Consider the following 21,739-nt stretch of genomic DNA (forward strand, 5'->3'; position numbering starts at 1 on the left):
GGGCAAGGGCTCTGGTTGCCTCTTTCTTGAGTTCGTGCAGCCTCCAATGAGCAAGGAGAACATCCCTCTGGACAGTTTCCTCTTTCCAACTCTGAGAAGGCCTGAACCGGTCATTGCCAAGTGACCGTGCTGGCGCCTCCCACACTGATACCTTGCCAGTTGTGCCCCCGTGCCCCTCCCAGGCTCAACCCCTATTCCAGACTACTCAGAACAGGCCACTGAGGAAATGGAGGAGACCGAGCATTTATGGGGCCCTGGGCTGGTCAGCCGGGCCTCAGTGAACAACATGCACAGGAAGTCAGGGAGCTTGCCCAGAGGCACACAGCAGGTCCTGGGTGGACTGGGACCAGAGCAGGGGCTAAATCCAGGTCCTGCCCCAGTCCGTCCTGCCCCAGCCCGTCCTGCCCCTGGTGAGAAGCTAAGGCCCTCTGTCCTTCAGGTGAGGAGGTGGCCGCCCCTGGGAGGTCTCTGGACAGCAAATGCATCAGGCTCGTCCCAAGCGGTGCCGGTGTAATGACTGCCGGGTACCGGACGTCTTGCGGTGTGCCCCGCATGGCCTTGTTTGTCGGTCCCACCACCCCTCGAGGTGGGCAGGCTGTGCTGTTGCCCAGAGTCGGCAGAAGGCGGCGGCTGCCTGCCCGGCCCTGGGCCTTGTGTTGCCCACGTGCGTGTGGGTGTGTCTGTGTGTACACAGGTATGGCTGTGTGCACACGTGTGTATGTGGGTGCGGGTGTGTGTTCGTGTGGGTGCTCTGAAGCCTGCCAAGCTAAGGTGGACCCCTCCGCCCCCCCCCCCCCCCCGACGGTCCTCCGGCGCAATTCCGTGAAGCTGGGTTCTCTGACCACACCCCCCCCGCCCCCCGCCCCCCCCAGCCTCCGGGAGCTGGGTTTGGAGACACGTGCCCGAAAGGCCCCGGGCTCCGACAGGGCGCAGGGACCCGCACCACTTGCAGGTGCTCCTGGTACCGTGCTCACCCGCTGGGCGGGGGGTCTTCGGGGGGGATGCTCGGCGGGGAACGGCCAGTCCCAGGAAGCCAGGCCCGGGGCCCCTCGCGCGTCCTGACCTGTCTGTCGTCGCAGGCGCCGGCTCTGCAGCAGTACCGCACTAGTGCCGGCTCCCCGGCTAACCAGTCTCCCACCTCACCTGTCTCCAATCAAGGCTTCTCCCCCGGGAGCTCCCCGCAAGTAAGGGACACCGCCTCCCCCCCTCCCGGCACCCCGCGCCCCAGCGTTGCTTCGCGCCCCCCCCCCCCCACGTCCCCCACCATCTGTGCCTCGCTCCATCCCATCTCGTCCACTCCGCTGGGGCGGGGAGGAGAAGGCGCCGCCCCACCAGGCCCGGCTCAGGAGCTGCCACGTTCCCGCCGTGTCTTTGTGGCCGGTGCGGAGCCCGAGCTGGAGGCGGTGGGCTCTTCACCTGCCTTCGTGACCTCGGTGTTGGCCACACCCCCAGGCTTCTTGCCAGGGTCACCCCGGGGTCCCACAGCCTGTGCACACATCCCCACGCGGGCCTGCCCGCCCGAGGCTCCCCAGAGTGGAGGAGGGCTCCACCTGCTCTGGGGCATAGCTGAGGCGGTGGCCGGCCTGTGACTGGGGCTCTGACTCCTCAGACTCTTCTCCTTCTGCCTCACAGAAGGGTGTGTCCTCGCAGGAAGCTTCTCTGAGTGGGGTCCATGTCCCCATCTCACAGACGAGGAGACTGCGGCTTGCCCCAGGCAACAGGCGGGGCTCGACCACATCCATCAGATTTGGGTTTTTTCCCCAACGCGGTTGGACCCCAACCTGTGACACACATACATGCAACATACCCCATCTGGGTTCCTCAGGAGTCCCCTTAGCACAACTCTCAGCTTATAACCAAATTCTGTCTGCAACATTCCACCAGAGAGGAGGTGCCCACAGAGCTGACATCAGGGCCCGAAATTTCCAGGCTATAGAGCCTCCTCAGGACCCCGCCATGCCGTCCCCAAAATGTCACCACGCTGAGAAGCTCCTAGGAGCCTCTTAGCAGTGCCCGAGGCCCTGAAGCCTCATTTTTGGTCCAGGGCACAAAAGAGAAAGGATTTTCCTCCCCTCCTAAAGAAGGAGAAGAGCTGTCTCACCAGGCAGGACTGTGCAAGAACAGTGTTGAGTTCCCTGGTCCAGGGGACGTGTGGCCCGCTGTCCCCATTTCCCCAGCTCTCAGAAGTACGCCCACATGGGGCCCTGTGTGTTGAGATGGCAGGTGTCCTGTTCAGGAAAGGCTGTTCTCATGGTTCCATCTGCTGTAGGAGGAGCTCTCCTAGGATCCTTCCTCCACCACCCAACAGTGGCCTAGGGTCCTGCTGGGACCATCTGTGTGCAGCTTCCTGCTCCATAGGCAGGTGGGGAGGGCATCAGTGAGCTCAGGGCAGGCCAGAGGTCAGTTTGGTATCTGTGGGCTCTGGATACATCGACACCGGTTCTGAGCCCTGGTGGCTCCCGAGAAGTGTCTAGTCTGGTCACGTGGTGTCATGGGATGCCGAGGGAGGGGAGAAGCTGGTCCAGGCAGGGGAAATGGCGAGTGGGGCCTATTCCTGAGGCTGGTCCTTGAATAATGTCTCTTTTTGTACAGGAGGCAGGAGAGGAATTCGGGGGTGGAGCAGATTTCTCAGTAGAGATTTGCCTAGACCAAGGCGGGTTGGTCCATCCTCGGCAGAAAGCGTGTTGCCGTCTTGTGAAGCCCGTGTCTGTGTGTTGGTCTGTCCATCCATCCACTGGGTGCTGGCAAGGGAGGTGGGCCGCTCAAGTGGCTGTGAGGTCAGGGCTGTCACGTTACCTGGACCGAGCCAGACACGGGCCTGACATGGCCAAGAGGCCCACTAGGGGGCAGACCACGCTGGGTGGGCGGCGCCAGGCCTGGCTTCATGCTGCACCTGGATCCCTAGGTTGCACTCAGTGGCCCCGTGGGCCGGGGCCTCCCCTCACCTCCCCGGCCTCGAGTGGACATTGTGTCTGTCTGGCTGCACCTCGGGCCTTAGGCAGCTGGCCTTTGGTACTGTGTGCTGTGCTCCTCCCTTCCACCCTGAGCAGACCTTTCTGGCAAACTCTGATGGCAGCCTCGCAAACGAAACCTTAGCCTGGGTCCCCTGCTTGTGTTGGGCCTCTTTGAGTCCAAAGCCACGGGGATGGAAACAGGTACCCTAGAACAGACCTGCTGCTTCTTCTATGGGGAAACCCATCCACAACCTTGCAGCCCCCTTTTCCAAACCTGAAGCTGGCTATATTTAGGGCAAAGGTGGCATTTTTGCCACATTGGCCGTTTTTCTTTCTGCTCTCAGCCCACTGACCAAGGAGGAAACAGACTTGGTGTCCGGGCTGGGGATCTGTTTCCTGTGGCCTGGTGCCTCATGTGAGGTCTGGCCACGATGCACTGGCTGTCCCTCCTCCCGTCCTTGTCCCACCGGGCTCCATCCTGCTCTCTCTCTCTGGCATCATAGGAATAAGCAGGGGCTCCAAGCTCTTGTTTCTGGTATCTCTTTTGCCTATGAGGGTCCCCAGTCCCTTGCTCTTCTGCTGGGAGCAGACCTGTCTCCCGGCTAGCCATGGAAGAATGGGAGTTGGGCTGCCTGCCCACCCATGGGTCCTCGGGTCCCCCAGGCAGGCAGCCATGGACAGATAGGTAGACGGGGCTTTCTGTGTGCCTGTCTTATGTTCGCTTGGCCAGCATCTGGCTCTGTGTGCCTGTCCTGTCCACATGTATGGCCTGCTACCATGTCCCATGTCTCCCTGGGGGCCTGACAAGGTTCGCCAAGTACGCTTCTCATCCTGAAATTCAGAGCACCTACTGCCTTGGCCCCGATCACATATTTTACTCTGGAGCCCTTCAGGCGGGGTTCCCAATCCCTGTGGCCCCCCTGTCTTCCATCTGTTGGAAACCAGGTCACCCATTCCTGGGTTCAAGTAGAGGAGATGGGGGATGGCTCTTTGGGGGCTATTGGGGTACTGAGGCCCCCCCAGGAGCAGGTGGCAGAAAGAAACATCCTGAGATTGGGGAGCACCCTGCTCAGAGTGAGCCAGGCACCCCTCCATCCTGGAAGTTGTGGGCTTTCCCAAGAGGCCTGAGGTAGATGCTCAGCCTCCTTTATCCTGAGCATCCTCCAGGAAGTTCCAGGGGCCTCCCTGTGGGCACAACCAGCCTGAGCCCCAGCAAGCCCCCGACCTGGTCCGGGGGACCGTGATGACAGCAGGCCTCTCTTCTGTCTGCAGCACTCCTCCACCTTGGGCAGCGTGTTTGGGGACTCGTACTATGAGCAGCAGATGGCGGCCAGGCAGGCCAATGCTCTGTCCCACCAGGTGAGCGGGTGCCCGGGTCACAGCGCCCACAGCTTACCCGGACGCTTACCCGGACCCCGCCCGCCCCTCGGGCGTGAGCTTCGCTCTTAAGGCTCCCTCCTGTCTCCAGGCCTTGGAAGGGGTGGCTTGGCTTTGCCTCCCCAGGCATCTGTGCCTGGCCCACAGAATGAGGCCAACAGCAGAGGGGGAGGAAGGGTGGGCGGTGAACACTGGCAGGGACAGGCAGCGGCTGTAGCATCGGTGCCTCAGCGTGGGCCGTGCATGTGGGTTTGCCGGGAGGTAGAGCTGGCTCCGCGTGGAGGCCAGGGTCCGGGGCGTGTGGGCATGAGAAGGGTTGGCCGCTTCCCGGAGCAGGTCACGCACCCGTCCCTCCTTCCATCCATCCATCCATCCATCCAGTGAGCCCTGAGGGGGCCGTGTGCAGGCAGGCCTGGGCAGGTTCAGAGAGGGCGGAGGGGGAGACCCTGGGCATAGAATCTCACGCTCAGCAGCCCCGAGTGAGCGTGGGTGCTGGGCGTCTTGCAGAGGAGGTGGTCCCGGCTGCCACAGGGCAGGCCAGCCGGCAATAGCCAGGGGCTCAGCAGGGCCGGCCTCACGCCTGTGTGCTTCCCCTGGCAGCTGGAGCAGTTCAACATGATGGAGAACGCCATCAGCTCCAGCAGCCTGTACAGCCCGGGCTCGACGCTCAACTACTCGCAGGCGGCCATGATGGGCCTCACGGGCAGCCACGGGAGCCTGCCAGACACACAGCAGCTTGGCTACCCCAGCCATAGCAGCATCCCCAACATCATCCTCACAGGTGAGGCCACGTGTGTGGCATCCTGGGCGGGGGTCTCGGGCAGAGTGGGGGGCCCGGCAGCTGCGAGAGGCCTCATCCCCCGGAGAGACGGCGCCCCCGCCCTGCACGATGAGTCGTGACAGGACTGGGCCAAAGGAGGCCAGACCCCACCAACTTTGACTCGTTGCCGGGTTGTGGGACAGGCCAGGGGGACACACGCCAGACCCTGAACCAGGCTTCCAGTGTCCCATGCTCAGAGCAAGAACAGGACAGAGCCAGTCACTCACCCGGCCCCGCATCTGCTCCCCAGGTCCCTGAACCCCATTAGCTGAGAATAGTGGGATTGCAGGTGACTAGGGGGTGGGCCCTGCATGGCAGGGCTTGTCACATGCAGCCAACATACATGCGGCAGGCCACACAGCAATGAGCATCCCAACGAGCACAGCGCCCAGGCTCCTAGGGACATGCATAGCACATGTGAGTAAGTCCCTGCTCCACGTGGCATAGAACCCAGACCCTTTGCTGCCTCTGCTCCACCCTGTAGATTGTGGGTTTTATTGAAGAAAGAAGCAATTTCTTTATAAGCCAGGACTGTCTCAGGATTGAGGGTGACACCCCCTGGTGGTCCCACTGACATCTCCAGGACGGAGAAGTCCGTGGCCAGGACCCCTAGAGGCCTAGTGCTTCCTCCCTACCCCAGGGGTGTGAGCAGTGGTCTGCAGGAGATGCTCTGGGGGTGGAAGCTTCAGACTTGAAAGAAGGATCAGGCACCTGTGATTGCCACAACAGCCCAGAAGGACTTTTATACCCCTGTCTCAGACTGGGAAACTAAGGCCTAAGGTCTCATTGCAAGTAGAGGAGAGAGCCTAGGTTTGAATCCGGGTCTCTCTGGGGAGAACTCAGACATCCCCCCAACCCACAGGGAGGGTCCCTGATGCACACGTGCACACACACCCCGGTTTGCTTCTCAGTGGCGTACAAGGAGGAGACCTCCTGGCAGAGCAGGAGAGGCCCCTGCTCCTGCCAGGTCACACTAAACATTTGACCTGGCTCCTAGTTCAGGGCTTCCCAGCCTTGGCACTGCTGATAACGAGGGGCTAGATCTTTCTCTGGGGTGGTGGGACCATCCTGTGCTGAGCAGCATCCCTGGTCTCCACCCACCTGATGCCAGTAGCATTCCTTCTTCTCTAGTCATGACAAGTAAAAATGTCCCTAGACGTTGCCAGTGTCCCCTAGAGGGCAACCCCCCACGTAAGCACCCCTGGTGTGGCCCAAGCCCCTCTTCCCTGAGCATTGACAGGGGCCGCGGAGGCACAGGGCGTGGGGTCAGAGAGCCAGGGCCACGCTGAGGCTTGTTTGTCCTGTGTTCCCCCCCTACCCCCGGCTCCAGTGACGGGAGAGTCCCCTCCCAGCCTCTCTAAAGAACTGACCAGCACACTGGCCGGGGTCGGTGATGTCAGCTTCGACTCGGACAACCAATTCCCCCTGGACGAACTCAAGATTGACCCCCTGACCCTGGATGGACTGCACATGCTCAACGACCCCGACATGGTCCTGGCCGACCCGGCCACCGAGGACACCTTCCGGATGGACCGTCTGTGAGCTGCACACCCGGCACACCGCCGCCCAGCCCCCGGCTCCATCACCCCGCCGGTCAGTGGTCCCGACGGCGTCTCCCTGAGCCCAGGGACGGCCGCGCTCCGTCCTTCGCAAACGGCCGAGCTTGTGATTCTGAGCTTGCAATGCCGCCAAGCGCCCCCTGCCCACCCGCCCGCCCCCCAGCTGTCCACCTCCCTTGGGAGGCCGCGTGTCACCCCCGCGGAGCCTCCCTGCGCGTGCTCTCTCGCCCCCCACCCTGGGCCATGAGCCGTCCCCCTGTAAAATGCGGAAAGCGTGTTGGGGAGGGCCGCCGGCCTGGAGGGGGCGCTGTGGTCCACGGTGGCGGTGGGCTGAGGTGCATTTTCCGACTGTTGTCCAGCTCTCACTGCCTTCCTTCGTTCCTGGTCCCCCGACCTGCCCGCCACCCCCAGCCTGAGGTTAGGTAGAGAGCCAGCCCCACCCTGCCAAGGGGAGAAGGCACCAGAGAGAGGGGCAGACACAAAGCGAAATAAACACTATTTTGACTGCTGTCTTTTATATTTCTGAGCACATTCAGAGAATGCTAGAATCCATCCCATGGAGGTAGAACATAAAAGGTGTGAACAGAGCATGCAAAGCAGCTAAATCTTCCTGGGGCCCTTGCTCCCGCTTTGCCCACCCCCAGCCAGGTCCCTCTGTGGCCGCCTTTGCCCTGAAAGTGAAGCCCCCGGCCAGGACGAAAGGGCCTTCCAGGGGGGATGCATGTGCAGGCAGGGGTTGTTTCTGGGGGTTGTTTTCATCTCTCAACCTGTTTTCATCTTTTCTTCTCTGTACCTTGGTCACTGTCACTGTTATTTAAAGAATGGGGTGGGGAGGGGGCGGCCAGGGCATTTTTGTTGTGTTATTGTTTGTTTGTTTCTTTTGGTTTGTATTTCCACTTTGGTTGTAGACAAGTAGCTGACTCTTTTGATCCAATACTTGCCTGAGAGCATGTTTTTATTCCAGAAATCCCATGTTATATATTTTTTAAGCTAACTGGAAGCAGTCTGCTGCCTGCCCGGATCTGAGCTGTGTCTCTGGCCGTTTTAGCTAAGGCCCACATTATCTCAAAACGGAAGGGCTGAGTGAGGGCGGATTGGGCCTGGTAGGCTCTCTGGCAGAAGCTTGAGGTGGCTAGAGGTGCCTCCGCTCCAGCCACGTGAGAGGCAGAATTCCAGGAGGGAGCCACGGCTTTTATGAAGGGTCCCTCCGAGACCCAGCTCTGCTTGGCCATCCTCAAGGTGTCCGCTGGTCTTCAGGGAAGACTAGTCCCAGACCCCGAGACTGGTGGCAACTGCAGCCCCTCTGTCCTGACGTCCCCAAGATGAGGCTGTCCTCTTGCCCCCCACCCCGAGAGCCAGCTGACATCCGTCCCCTTCAGCTACCCCTTTCATGGTTCTTCCTGGCAGGGCTGGATTGGGGGGGCAGAGAGCAGTGTTGTCGTAGCGGGAGGTTTCCAGGTGCCTCTTGAAGTGCCTCCGGAGGCCGTGGTGACCATCAGGGCTCGGCCACCGTGCGGGGGGCTGTCCCTGTACCCTCCAGGCCCCGGGAGGGGTGACGGGGCTATCTTTGTTTTCTGTCAGCTGCTCTGAAATAGGAACTTCTGTTGCAGTCCCTCCAAAGCCGCATCCTGAGCTCTTGCTGGCTCCTTGGCCTGCAGGCCGGGCCCATACCTTCTGCTCGGTGTGATTCTTCTCTGTGGCGTCACAGCCACTGCCTCTGGGTCTCAAGAGCCCTTGCCTCTGTCCGTGGGAGCCAGATTTGATCTAATGACATCCATCTCTCTTGTTCCTGGGCCGGGCTGTTAGCACGTGGCCAAGTGACTGGGCTGCCACAGGTGTAAGAAGGCCCCCTCCTCAGTCATTTGGCCCCTGATACCCTCGTCTGGGCTAAGGGACACGGGGTTAGTCCGGGGTTAGTCCGTCCAGGTCAAGGGCCCAGCCTCTTACTGAGGTAGGGGCTGGGAGCAAAGAGTGAGACTTTTTTTTTTTTTTTTTTTTTTTTTTTTTTTTTAAGAAAACTACATGTACATAGAAGAGTTTGATTACCATTAGACTTGTATGTAGAACTTTTTAAAAAAATGGCCTTAATAAAATTATAAACCTTCCTGGATGCAATTTTCAAACAAGGCATCGTGGACCCCATGTGGGAGCCTCGTCAGCCCGTATTTCCTGTCTGCCCGGCACCCAGTTCTCAGTGCAGATGGGCAGGAGAGGGAGGGTGTCCACCCCTGCAGCCTGTTTCCAGCATCCTCTTGGCCAGGGGCACAGGCGACATTGTATTTACATGGCCACTTCGGCTCATGAGGGGCATAGGTGCAGTTTTCCCAGGGAGGGGGTCCCAGCCAGGAGCCAGTGGCCAGGCATCCCTGTGTCCTCAAAGGGTTCATATCCCTGCCTGGGCCTGGGCAGGCCTCCTGAGGTCTGCAACAGGGGATTTTGTTTATTTCTTAAATATTGCTTCTCTACTAAATATTCTTGAATTGCCAAGACTTCCTGAAACAGGACAGCCTAAGGGAACCAGCCCTTTAACTTGTGATGTGAAAATACTGTGATTTCAGGCGAGCTGCGCCGTGAGGGGTGGGCCGGGGCCCCTGAATATTGTATATAGACCCCGCCGCCTGTGTCCTCGCTCGCTCGTTCTGGACAGGCCTGGATGCTCAGCCCACATGAAGTCAGAGGCTAGGCCTGTCTGTCCCCCCACTGCTGCCCCCTGAGTGCTCCTGATTTCAGTCCCCTACAGCTGTGCGAATTTCTGCCCCAGGAACACAAACCTAACAGTGTGTTCCCACCTGCCTCAGTTTACCCTCTGTCCTCCAAGCCCCCAGGGCAATGAGTTTATTACCCCCACAGAGGCTTGTGGGCCAAAGTAGAGCCCAGGGTCAGCCCCTCTCTGTGTCCTTCAGAGAAGAGGGTTTATGCCACCACCCATCAAAGTCACCCCCCACACACAGTGTCCAGGGCTGATGTGGGGGAGGAGAAGGGGTCTTGTCGGGATCGTGTTCCCTGTCACAGGTACCCATGCCAACCTCCTCCCCCACTATGTCCTTACCAGGGAGAAGACAGGCAGCACTCTTCGGGGCATCCCGCATTCCCCCCACCCCCGCCATTCTCCTCACATGCCCTGCTTCCTTCTGACATACTTCTGGGCAGGAAGCGGTGGGGGTGGGGTGGGGCGGCCCCTTGGGGCAAGTTGACCCTTTAGCAAAATTCAGGGGCCACAGCTGACAGTATCCAAAAACTGTCTACACTCTCCTGTGGGGGATAAGCCAGAGAAGGAGCCCTAATTGTGGTGGGTCCAGTCCCCCCTGCCATTGCTGTCCATAGGACTCCCTGGGACTAGCAAGGCCTAAGGGGAGGGCAGCCGTGTGTGTTTGGGGCCTTTCCCCAGCAGCACCTCCACCCAGACCTCCCTGCTGGCTTCTGAGCCACCTGCCTGCCCCAAGGGTGTGCACTGAGCGCAGGGGTCCTGAGACACTCAGGCTGGCCTTTGCAGCCTCTTTCTGCTCCTGTCTACTTGTGGGTTTTGGGGGGCTGGGAAAGGAGGGTTCTGATGTCTGTGTGTTTGGCATGATTTCTTTGGGTGGCTGAGCTCCCCGGAGGATGCCTAGCCAAGTGGGCCCTGTTGTGAGGCCCGTGTGTCAGAGTGGGGCAGATGAGAATGGACGTCGAACACTCTGAGACCCCCACGTGGAGGGTGAGAGGCTCTGTGTCCATCCGTATGTCCAGCGGTGGGTGTCCAGTTTTTGAGCTGTATGCCAGGTGCTAGCTGTGGCCCGGTCAGGATGGGAGCAGGCGTCGGGTCTCCGGGGGGCTGAGTGGGGCTCAAGCAGTAGAGACTGCCTTCCCCACCGTCCAGCATCCTGGGCCCAATGAGCCCCCATGAGGGACTATCCTTAGAGGGGCCCCCAGGGCAGCCGAGGACACATGGGAACGTGCCCCCTCCCCAGACCTCCACATCTCAGCCGACCCTGAGCTGGTTCATAACCAAGCATCCTTCCAAACTCCCAGCCCCTTCTGGATTCTGGGTTTTCTGCATTTCCAAAGAAAGCATCCCCACTCCTAGGTACAGTCTGGGTGTGGTAAGGCCTGGCGGTTATTGGGGAGCCCTCCACTCCCCACCCCCAGTCCTGACAGAGCAGCACCTGCACCCACCACCCTCACTGGGTTCTGATGGACCTTTAGGTAGAGGCCACAGAGGCTCTCATTGTGGGGGTAGGGTAGGGGGGGGCCACAAGGTCAAGGGTGTCCGGTGCCCCTGGTCTTGACCCATCACCCCTGCAGGTGATGCTCCAGGAGAGGGAGCTGTGGCCCCCTGAGCCCTTCCCACTTGGTTTGCAGAACTGTGGGGAGGACTGTGCACCTCCCCCCACTGCTGGAGGCCTGCCCGGGGTGAGTGGGCAGCTAGGTCTGTTTCTGCTCCCGTTCTCCTTGGAACCTGTGCCTCCACCTTCTGGGGGTCTCACAGTGTGTGACTAGGGGTTCCTGGAACACTCCTCCGTCAGGCCCTGCCCTGTCATCTCAGCCTGAGCTGACTCTCCTTGGTTTCTCTTGGCCTTTGGCCTCCAAGGTTCCTGGTTGGGTGGGGCTCAGGGCCCTTTCATAACCCTTAGCCACAGGCAACTGGCCACAGACACATTCTCTCCGAAGTGGCCACTCCCAGGAGAGGGAGATGGGGTAACCTGTATCCCCAGGCCTGGGCGCTCTTCAAAGGCATTGGCGGGGGGTGGGGGTGGGGCGGCGGTGAGAAAAAGACCCTTGTGACCTGGGCCTCAGTTTCCCTCTTGTCACTGACTCAGACCCATGGGTCTCGGGCCTCAGGGTCCTCCCCGACAGGGTGGGGGCTGAGGTCTGGACATGAGAGTGATGCTGGCTCCAAATAGTTCTTTCCACCCGCCCTCTTGGCCAGCCCTCAACACCCCGTCCCAAGATGCCAGGGACATGTGGCACATGCAGGGCGTGGTGTTGCCCCCATCTTGCAGGGCTCTGGACTCTGGGGCCGATCAATGCCCAGCCCATCCTAGCCCATCACTTCCGACCTCTTGTCCACTCGGGACAAGTGGACACAGCTGTGGCCTTTGCCACCAGTCCCTGAGAGGGAGGGCTTTGGCAGCCAAGGTCCACTGGCCCCGCTGTGCCCCCCCCCCCCATAGGAAACTGCCCCCCAAGGGGCTGGGCGGCACCACTGATATATGCAAACCTGCCGGTCCAAGCCCTGCTCCACCTGTTTCCCTCTGTCCCCAGGCTGGCTCTGCCCCTGCCCCCAGCATGTACACTCTGCTGTGGATGTCCGTGGGCCGTGGGTTGGGTGCCCACGGTGGGTGGGGGCGGGCGGCTCAGGGCGCACTCGGCCGGCCCCTGCCCATCCTCTCTGGCGTGGACGCTTTTGTCTTTGTACCTTTGCATCCTTTGTAATGAAACATAATAAAAATCCAATGTTTTCGTCCCTGCCTCCTCTCCTTTTTTCCTGCCCCTTCCCCTACACTGGGGATGGAACGTGGGCCAGTAGGTATATCAAGTGGGAGCCACACACAGGCCCCCCGCCACACACACACACACACACACACACACACACACACACACACACACGAACGTGGACACCCAGGTGTGAGCCCCTCACCCCGACCCCTAGCCAGCTAGTTGGGCCTATTGCCTGGAAGGGGAAGGACCCCAGGATCCTGGGGGCAGGCACTCAGTGGTGGGGATCCAGCCCTGTGACCTCAAGTGGGTAGGATGCAGTGGCAGGCCCGGGGCCTCCCCAGTCAGTGTTGGACACTCCTAGTCAGGCCGCTGGTCCCCAGCCACTCGGGGCAAGGGGACGGGTAGTCATTAGCAGGTCTGGGGTCCCTGGCCCAGCCTTTCCTGGCCCCACCCCACGATCTCTCTGAAGCAGAGACCACAGCCAGCCACTCCACTGCACACACTTTATTTCGTCCTCTCTGAGCCCCTCAGCCTTCCCTCCCCCAGTCCAGCCACCCCTCGGAGCCGGGCACTCAGCTCCCTGCTTGGCGTGCTGAGGGCAGCCCTGGGGGCGACCTTCCTCCAGCAGTGGGTCCCCACGCCCGTCCCTAGGCCTGCAGCAGCCTCTGAGTCTCGTAGTCCTCAGGGATGGTGTCTGTGGAGAAAGGGCCAGCGAGTGAGAGGGGGTGAGGTTGGGCAGGATGGACTCCCACCCCCGCCCCCCAAGCAGGGCTCTCCCCTCACCATTGCAGCGGTAACGCAGATTGGCCCAGATGATGTTCTCTTGGGAGAAGCAAAAGACCCCCAGGCGGCCACCCCTCATGGTCGTGTCCAGGACCACGTTGCTGTCAGCCACCAGCTCAGGGCCCTCGTAGAACCGCACCCTGGGGGGAGGATGGGACAGCGAGGTGGGGCCCTGGGCTAGGCCCTCCCCTCTGAGGCCTTGGCGTCTGCCCTGGAAGACGAGTCCCCTCCTCTCTGGGAGTGGAGGCCGTGTGTCCCCCCCCCCCCCCCCCCGCCTGGGCCACTCTCAGGGCAGGTGGGGCTTCTGACCTGAGCCTCAGCTTCCCCGCGTGACAGGATGGACTTCCTGGCAGTGCAGTGGGGACTGAGAAACAGAGTAGGACCCCACCGTCTGAGGACCTGCTGTGTCCTGCGTCCTAGGAGAAGTGTCATGTCCCAGAGCCAAACACAGCTAATTCTACCTGCCCGTATCATTCCCATTTTACAGGTAAGGGTACCGAGGTCCCCTGAACCTCCAGGAGCCAGGACAGAGCAAGGGACTTCTGGTCCACTGGCAAGGGGCGAGGTCCCCACCTGATGTAGCCCACTTGAGGCCGGTGCTGCAGGAACCAGCGGTAGGACGTCTTGTCCTTCCAACCCACGTTGCGGGGGTCCTTCCACAGCAGCCGCACCTGCGACGCTGTGTCCCCCGTGTGCCAGAGTGCATTCCGCAGCTGCTCCCCGGGGCCTGTGGAGGACTTCACAGCCTGCCATGCCCAGGGACAGGGGAACAGAGTCAGAGACTGCACAGCCTATCGGAGCCCTGCAGAACCCTGCCTGGTGGGACGGGTTTTGGCAGTGGTGGGAGGCTCTCGGGTGCCTGGATGGGATACCTGCAAGGAAGCCTTCTTGGGGGCCACGTGGAGATTTGCAGGTCGGGTATTGGGGGGGCAGGGATGGTCTGGGAGCTCACGTGAGGATTTGGGAGTCCGTGGACAGGTTTGGAGTCTGACAGGATTTGGAGGGGTCTGCGAGATGACTTAGTGACCCATAGAAAGTTTTGGGTGTCCATGGGATAAACTGGGCTCTACAGGATTTGGGGAATTTGCTGGAGGGTTTCAGTGACTTACTGGGGTCTAGGGGTTCTGCAGGAGGATTTGGACCCTGAGGGGAAGTTTAGGGCTCCGTGAGGTTTCGGGGCCCGAAGGAAGTTTGGGGGCCCTAGGGGAGTGTTTGAGGGCCTGTAGGAATCCAGGGGGGTGCTGAAAGGACTCTAAGGTCCACAGGATGATGCTAGGGGGCTGTAAAGGCTTTGGGAGACCTTGGGAGGATTTGGGGCCTCCTAGAGAGCTCAGGGACTGAGGGAGGTCAGGCAGGGCCGCGGACACCTTGAGCTGAATGCCGGGTTCAGCCACTGCACGGAAAGGATTCGCCTGCCAGTATGTCTGTTCCATCTGCTTCCACATAACCACATAAAAGCTGGAGCTGTCCTGGTAGCCAAAGATGAAGCCTGCGTAGTCGTCATCCGTGACCGTGTTCACGTGGAACGTGCCTTCAAAGTCCACGCCATTGAAGGCCGTGTAACCTGGGGAAGAGAAGGGAGCAGTGGGGCTCTCCCCATTGGGGCCCTGCCTCCCCCCCGCCCCCGCCCCTCTGGAGTCCAACTTGCCCCTAGGCCCAGATCCCCACCCATATACCCGCCCCATCCCTACCGGCCGAGTCCAGCCACGACCACATCCCTGGGCCTGTGACATGCCTTGGGTCACGCTCTTTCAGAGTCCAGAACTGTTGGACCCCAGAGCCCAGATTCAACCTGGCTCCGCCTTTCCTAACTTCAGACCCGCCCCTGGCCCCGCCCCCTATTCGGCTAGCTGTACGGCCTGGACCCCTCTCCATGTCTCACCCACAGCCAGGCCAGGGTCGCTGTTCATCGTCTGCACGATCTCCATACCCTGATGGGGTCAAGGGAAGAAGGGCCTCAGGTCTGCCGCATGGGTCCTCGGTTCCCCAGCCCCCAGCTTAGGACCCAATCCCACCACCTTCCGCGGGGGCCCTGTCCCCACCTGGTTGAGCACCACCCAGTTGGGATCTATCTGAGCGTCGCCTTCGGGGTCCAGCACGACCGTCTGGAAGGCCCGGAAGTCAGTGAGGGTGACCTCGGCGTTCTCCGGACACACATCGATCTTGTCCACCACTTTGTCCGCGTCGAAGTCTCCCTGGCACACGTCGCCCACTCCGTCCCCTGAGAGACCCCCGTGGTGGAGTCAGCGCCAGCCCCGCCCAGGGCCTAGTCACGCCCACATCTGCTATAGGTCCCGCCCATACCACGTCCCAGCCCCTCCCATACGTGCCAAGGTCTCCACAACAGCCTCTAACCCACCACAGGCCCTGCCCCCTGCCCTTACGGTCTACATCTTCCTGATTTGGGTTGGGCACCAGGCGGCAGTTGTCCCGACTGTCAGGGACCCCGTCGTTGTCATCATCCTCGTCGCAGGCATCACCCTGGCCATCGTGATCTGAATCCTGCTGGGCACTATTTGGTACTGTAGGGCAGTTGTCCCGTGAGTCCTGGTGCCCATCCCCATCCCTAGAATTGGTGGGTGGGACAGAGAGACAGTGAGATTTCCCAGAGGGCTGCGTCGGGGTCTCCCACCCTCAGTCCCCACCCCCACCCCAGATGGCCTCCTTACTGGTCTTGGTCGCTGTCGCAAGCGTCTCCCACAAAGTCGTGGTCCACATCACTCTAGGGAAGGTGGATGCAGGAGTCCGAAATCAAGGCAGAGGAATTCAGAAGCCTCCCACCGACCCCGAGTTCCAGAACCAAGGTCCTCCTGACCCCAAGGAACCATGCTTAGACGGCGCTTCAGTCTCCTTAACTAGTCTGGAGCTCACCTCAGGGATCTGACCCAGCTGGGGTGCCTCCGGCACTCACCTGGTCTGCGTTGCTCTTCTGGGGGCAGTTGTCACAGGCATCCCCTACACCATCACCATCGCTGTCCTTCTGGTCTGAGTTCGGCACCCTTGGGCAGTTGTCCACCGTATTTCGGATCCCTGCGAGAAGCAGGGGGACAGCACAGGATCCCAGGTTGGGGGCGGGACCAGGCTAACTTCGGCAAGGCAGCAGCAAACCTGGGGCTAGCCTGGGACACAGTCGTGCGCCTCTTGGGGCTCCCAGCGCTACAAAGTTAAATCAAGTAGGGCATTGGCCCAAGCCTCAGAGACTTGATGGACGGCGGGCGAAGGGACTGGCTCTCACTCACAGAGGAAGCTCAGCTGGACCCTCCGCTGGCACTGGGAATGCACCATGCTGAGTGTCTGCCCCAGGTATAAAACTGGCACCTCCCTGGCCCTAAACTGCAGGCTCACGTCTCTGTTCAACTACTTAACTCCTTGCAGCATCTGACACAGGGCCGCCCTCCCCTCCTCCAAATGTTCCTGCCGCTGCCCCTTCGCGTCGTGTCCCCGCCTTATTTTTCTGCCCGCAGGAGCACAGTCCGTGGTCCCTGGAGCCCTGGACCGAGCTCACCCGCAGCAGCTTCAAAAACTAGCCGAGCTCCGCCCTCAGGCAAGCCGCGCCCCTCGGTGCTTGCCCTTCCCTCCCCCCCTCCCTTCTGCTGCTCTCACGGTCGCCGTCGATGTCGTCGTCGCAGGCGTCGCCTTTGCCGTCCTGATCTGTGTCCTTTTGGTCATCGTTCTTCTGGGACCGGCAGTTGTCGCACGCATCACCCCACTTATCGCCGTCCGCATTGCGCTGGTCTGGGTTCCGCACCAGTTTACAGTTGTCCTGGGGGACAGGGCCGATTACGGGGGGAGGGGGGGCCGGTCAGGCCTAGAGGGGCAAATGTCACTGCCCAGACCATACCAGCTCCGAGGCCCCGCCTCCTCCGCAGAGCAGCGGTCATCCTTCCTGGACCCCGCCCCCCCCCCCCCCCCCCGCCCCAGTCCACATCTTCTGAGGCCACTTCCCTCACCCAAGCCACAGCCCCACCTTGCCTAACCTAGGCCCCGACGTTTGGCCCCACCTGCTCGTTGAGGACCCCGTCCCCGTCGGCATCCGGGTCGCAGGCGTCTCCGATGCCGTCGCGATCCACGTCCTCTTGCCCTGAGTTGGGCACCGTCACGCAGTTGTCCTGGGGGGAGGGCACAGCCGGCGTGAGGAGCGTGGCTAGGGAGCCCCGCCCACCACCGCGCCGTTCTGGCCCTTCAGACCCCGCCCACCTTGCGGCACTGGCGTTCCGGGCAGCGCAGCTTCTCGTCGGGGAAGCCGTCCAAATCCGTGTCTCGGCCGCAGACGAGGCCGTTGCCGGCCCAGCCAACGGCGCACTGCGGGTGGGGTGGTGAGTAGGTGCCCCGGCGTGTTCGCCACCCACCCCACCCCCTCGTACCCCATGCCAAGGTCGTTTCTGCTCGCCCGCACTCACCACGCACGACCTCGAGCCATCGCGTTCCAGGATGCAGTCGGCCTTCTCGTGGCACGGGCTGGGCGTGCCGTCGGGGCAGAAGCGCTGTGAGCGCCGATGGCAGCCAGATGCCTGGTCGCCCACGAAGCCGGGCTGGCAAGGGCCGCACTGGAAGGAGCCCTGGGCCCGGGCCGCGCGGGCAGTGAGCTCGGGCTGCCTGCCACTTCTCACCCTCCCCCAGTGTCTCGATCCTTCCCCGCTCCTACCGTGCCTTACCCGGGTATTGACGCACACGGAGTTGGGGACGCAGTTATGCTGTCCGGTCTCACACTCGTTAATGTCCGTGCAAACCTGGATGGCAGGGAGCGCAGAGGTCACCGCCCCCGCGCAGAAACCCCTCATACCTCCCACCCGGTTCACGTCTCCTCTGCATCCTACCTCTCCCCTTTCATTCCTCCCCCAACCTCCACCATCTTGATGAGGACCCTTCCTCCATCCATCCCCCGGGCCCCCGGGCCCGGGCTCCACCCCTTCCCACTGAAGCCGGGCAGGAAAATAGCCGCAAGGCTAGCGGACCATTTCCCTGATGAAGCCCACCCCTCCACGGCCCTCACCTGCTTGTTGGCTTTGGCGAAGGCCAGCCCCACGCCCTCGTGGGCGGGGCCGCTGAACCCGGGCGGGCAAGCCTCGCAGCGGAAGCCGGGGCTAGTGTTGACGCAGCGGACGCGCGGGAAGCAGGGATGCGCGTTGCACTGGGGGAGGAAAGGCCACGGAGGGTGAGAGGACGCAGGAGGAGAGCCCCGTCGAGAGCGGCGCCTCAAGATTTTGGGGGCTTGAACTTAGGAAATTCAAGGGCCATGAGCCAGCACTTGGAGGGGGGAGGGGGCTTGTGGGGCAAAGGCCATTATTCCAGGGGTCAGACGCGACTTCGCCTTGATGGGGGCAGGGGAGCGACCTGGCGGAGAGAGGGGCTGTTCCTGGGAGCCTATGGGCTGGGTGCTCAAGGGCGGGGGAAGGAATTGTGAGGGCGGGCGTCCCCAGCAGAGGGGGGAAGTGGCCGTCGAGGCGTGCGTGCCCGGCCGTAGGAGGGTCGTCCGAGCGGGCTCCTCGCGGTGGTGGGAGGGTCGTTGGGGCTTCCGAGCCCCGGAGGTGAGGGGGGCCTTTGGGACGGACCACTCTCGGCTGTAGGAGAGTGGTCGGGGCGGCCGTCACTGGCTACGGAGGGGGTTGGCGGGACCGGCGTCACTGGTGGTAAGGGAAGTGGCCTGGATGAGTGCCCCCCCGCCCCGGCGTCAAAGGGGTCGTCCGCACGGGCGCCCCCGGAGGTGAAGAGGGCCTCCGGGTGAACACTTTCAGCCGAAGAAGAAATCGTTGGGGAGGTCGGTAGTTGTAGGGACCGGTGTTATAGGGGGGTCGTCGGTGGGGTGGGGGACGGGCGCACCTCGTTGACGTCGACACAGTGCGAGCCATTGCCGGTGAAGCCCGCGGGGCAAGGTCCACAGCGCGCGCCGCTTGCCGTCTGAGTGCAAACCACGCCTGGGTAGCAGAAGCCGGGCGCGCACTGGGAGAGGGGCCGCACGCTCAGACCTGGGGTGCGCGCTGGCTGCATCCCTGCGGGTGGTGAAGTGGGGCGGGTCAGGGCCCAGCCCCGGGGGCGGAGTCTATCAGGAGCACGCCCCTTCCTGGAGGGCCGCCCCTGGGGGCGTGGCGAGATCCCGGGCTTTCTGCGACCCCGCCCCGGACCCCGCTCCAGGCCCGCTAGGCTTTTCCAGTCTCTGCATCTCCGCGCGCGTCAGTTTTCTGCTTCTCCCAGAGCGTCTCTGCATCTCCCTCCATCTCTCGCACGGCCTCTGCTTCTTTTCGTGTGTCCCCCTCTCCCTTCCCATAGTCTCTGTCTCCCCCTCCTTGTTCGTCTCTCTCCATCCCTCATCCAGTCTCTCCATCTGGCAGCCTCCGTCTCTTCCTGTCCCTTTTCCTCCCGGTCTTTCCTTCGCTGTCTCCGTCTTTGTCTCCCCAACTCTTCTCGATCTCCCCGCCTGCCGCGCCTCTGCCGCCCCAGCTGTGCTCACCGCACGCGTCACACTCCATCACTGTGTTTTTCAGAAACGTGATCTCCTTGACCTGCGGTGCAGGGGGAGACGGGGTGTAGTCAGCGAGGCCCCATCCCTCTTTTCCTCCCTTGAGTCTCCTCTCCCCTCCCCCAGACTCCCTTCCCACAGACCCACCCACTCCCCTCGGACCCTCCCTCCACCCCCTCGGACTCCCTATCCTCCCAGCACCTCTCTTCCTTCCTTGGGACTCCCCCCCTCCACAGACCCCTGTCATCTCCCGCGGAACCTTCTACCCCTGGGACTCCCTTCTCCCTCTTTTCTACAACTTCCTCCCTGGATCTTGGTACCCACGATCCTCTCCATCTCCACCGGCACCTCCTTCTCCCATCCCCCTGCCTCTCCTCCTCTTCCAGGCCTCACTCCCCTCCTCCGCACTCTCCGTTCCCCCCCCCCCCCCCCGTCCGCACCTGCTGCCGCAACAGCTCCCGCACATCCTGCAGAGCCGCGTTGGTTTCCTGAAGTTCCCGAAGCATCTGCGGGCCCAGATCTGCACCTGCGCCGACAGGGGGCGCTGGTGGGGCGTCGGGGTTTGGGGACCCCCGCCACACCAGTCCTTACCGCGGCAGGGCCCTGGGACTCCCTCATTTCTTGAGCGTCCGCCCTGCTGCCTGGTTTCTCCGACCTGCATGCCCCGATGAGCAGTCCCTGAGCCCCCAAGAAGCCGCGACCCCAGGCCTCACGGGTCCTCCGGTACGGTTGGGGGTCGAGGCCACGCGTGGGGGACGGGGCGGCTTACCTATCTGTATCTGGCCCTGGCCCGACGCACGGAGGGCTGCCAGGGTGAGCAGGAGAACGCAGGCGGCGGCAGGAACCATGGCGGCGGCGGGGGAGCTGGACTGCAGCTCGCTCTCTGCTGCCCACGAGGCCCGCGGGGCGTATTTATCCCGGCGGCTCAGCCGGCTCCGGGGACGGCCCACCCGCGGCCCTGCCCAGCGTCCAGCCGCAAGGTAAACAGATGGCGCTGGCCTCTGCGTTCGAGGCCCCGCCCGGTGTTGCTGAACCCGGACACGGCGGGGAAACTGAGTCACGGGGAGCCGGGGTAGGGGTCGATAGGGCAGGGAGTCAAGTGGGACCACCCTCCAGCCCTCTCTCTCACTTCTCTATTGAGTGCCTGCTGTATGCCAAGATTGGGACCTAACTGAGTAGGAAGCAATCCGCACGGCGGCTCCCCTCAGCTCACACCTGGGGAACGGGTCAAGAGACGCTAAAAGTTCGGACCCCCACCCCCGACTCTGCTTTCAGTCAGGCCGACTGGCCCTCCACTCCCTCTTCACTTGCTTCAAAATGAGGCAAATGACATCTCTCGGTGCCTGTTTCCATCCCCAGCAGAGGAGTGCGCAAATTAAAGGGCTCCCGCTGGAGGAGGTCTGAGGGGGGTGGCCAGGACTTCTGTTTGCGGAGACTTCGCCATACCTTCCGAGCTCCGCTCCAGCCGCTGTGGGAACAGCCTGTAATAAAAATAAAAATTACTTCTAATCAGGAAAATCGTCCCTCCCAGCTCAGCCTCGCTCCTGAGCTACAAAACACTTCGACTTTCTGGAGTTAACCCTCTCCACCCGCTTTCCAAGTGCTCAAAGCCTCGGTCGTATGGACCAGAACACTGAGGCCCAGAGAGGGGAAGTGGCTAGCCCAAGGCCACCGCAAGGGGCAAGGGTGAAATCAGAGCAGGGTCATAGCCCGGTCTGTTCTCCTGGGAGGTTCCAGAGAAGTCACCAAGGGCTTCCCGGAGGAGGTGGAAGGGAAACCTAAAGGAAAAGAAGGACTCGGATCAGCAGAGCGAAGTGAAGACAGTTCTGACATAGTGAAGCACGTGTGGCTTGGGGAGGGGGGAGTTTCAGACACATCTGTTTACTCCACAAACACACACTGGACACCTACCGTGTGTCACGTCCTGCGCTGGACTCTTGACACAGGACGAACAAGCCAGAGGGGGCCCCTTCCCCTAGGGGAGCCCAGGTTGGTGGGGAGGCCGCTTGCATAATCACCCAAAGGCGCCAGAGCTGTGATGGGGATACACAGAGAGCAGTGGGAGCCCCAACAAGGTGCTGGACCCAGCCCGGTGTGGGGGGAATCTGGGTAGGCTTCTCCGAGGAGGAGGGAATGCTAAACTGGGACCAGGAAGGTGAGGAGAACATGGCCAGGCAAAAAAAAAAAAAAAAAAAAAAAATGGTGGTAGGCATTCCAGGTAGAACAGAATATGTGGAGATTCCGAGACAGAGAGGAGTCTGGTCTGTTACAAGGAATGATCTCAGGGTGGAGAGATGTGGGGGCTCAGGAGGATGCAGTGCCAGCGGTGTGGAGCTCAGGCTGTCTTCAAGGGCAATAGGGAGCCACAGAG

At 61.8% G+C, this 21,739-nt stretch overlaps 2 protein-coding genes across 13 annotated transcripts in view; one reads left to right on the forward strand and one right to left on the reverse strand.

Moving 5' to 3' along the window:
* Positions 1-8,728, forward strand: part of CRTC1 (CREB regulated transcription coactivator 1) — a 72,940-nt gene extending 64,212 nt beyond the window's left edge. For 6 of the 12 annotated variants that reach the window (XM_060630694.2, XM_060630699.2, XM_060630700.2 and 3 more), the window contains 4 exons: positions 1,080-1,184; positions 4,227-4,313; positions 4,932-5,112; positions 6,482-8,728. In XM_060630694.2, coding sequence (XP_060486677.1) covers positions 1,080-1,184; positions 4,227-4,313; positions 4,932-5,112; positions 6,482-6,693 — 585 coding nt within the window. In that variant the 3' untranslated portion in view covers positions 6,694-8,728. The remainder of the gene's footprint in view (positions 1-1,079; positions 1,185-4,226; positions 4,314-4,931; positions 5,113-6,481) is intronic. The other 6 variants (XM_060630697.2, XM_081792260.1, XM_060630698.2 and 3 more) reach the window with 3 other exon arrangements.
* Positions 8,729-12,617: 3,889 nt separating this feature from the next.
* Positions 12,618-20,300, reverse strand: COMP (cartilage oligomeric matrix protein). Its single transcript, XM_060630707.3, has 19 exons — positions 20,138-20,300; positions 19,809-19,894; positions 19,360-19,411; positions 18,732-18,901; positions 17,905-18,042; positions 17,567-17,641; positions 17,312-17,470; positions 17,109-17,213; positions 16,913-17,020; positions 16,515-16,674; positions 15,823-15,941; positions 15,581-15,633; positions 15,296-15,477; positions 14,954-15,132; positions 14,794-14,842; positions 14,279-14,475; positions 13,485-13,657; positions 12,912-13,051; positions 12,618-12,822 (listed from the first exon to the last, which is right to left on the reverse strand). The coding sequence occupies exons 1-19, from the start codon at positions 20,214-20,216 to the stop codon at positions 12,776-12,778; spliced, it is 2,271 nt and encodes a 756-aa protein (XP_060486690.2). The 5' UTR covers positions 20,217-20,300; the 3' UTR covers positions 12,618-12,775.
* Positions 20,301-21,739: the final 1,439 nt, after the last annotated feature.

This window comes from Panthera onca, chromosome A2, assembly GCF_046562875.1.
Source record: "Panthera onca isolate mPanOnc1 chromosome A2, mPanOnc1 haplotype 2, whole genome shotgun sequence".
Lineage (NCBI taxonomy): Eukaryota > Metazoa > Chordata > Mammalia > Carnivora > Felidae > Panthera > Panthera onca.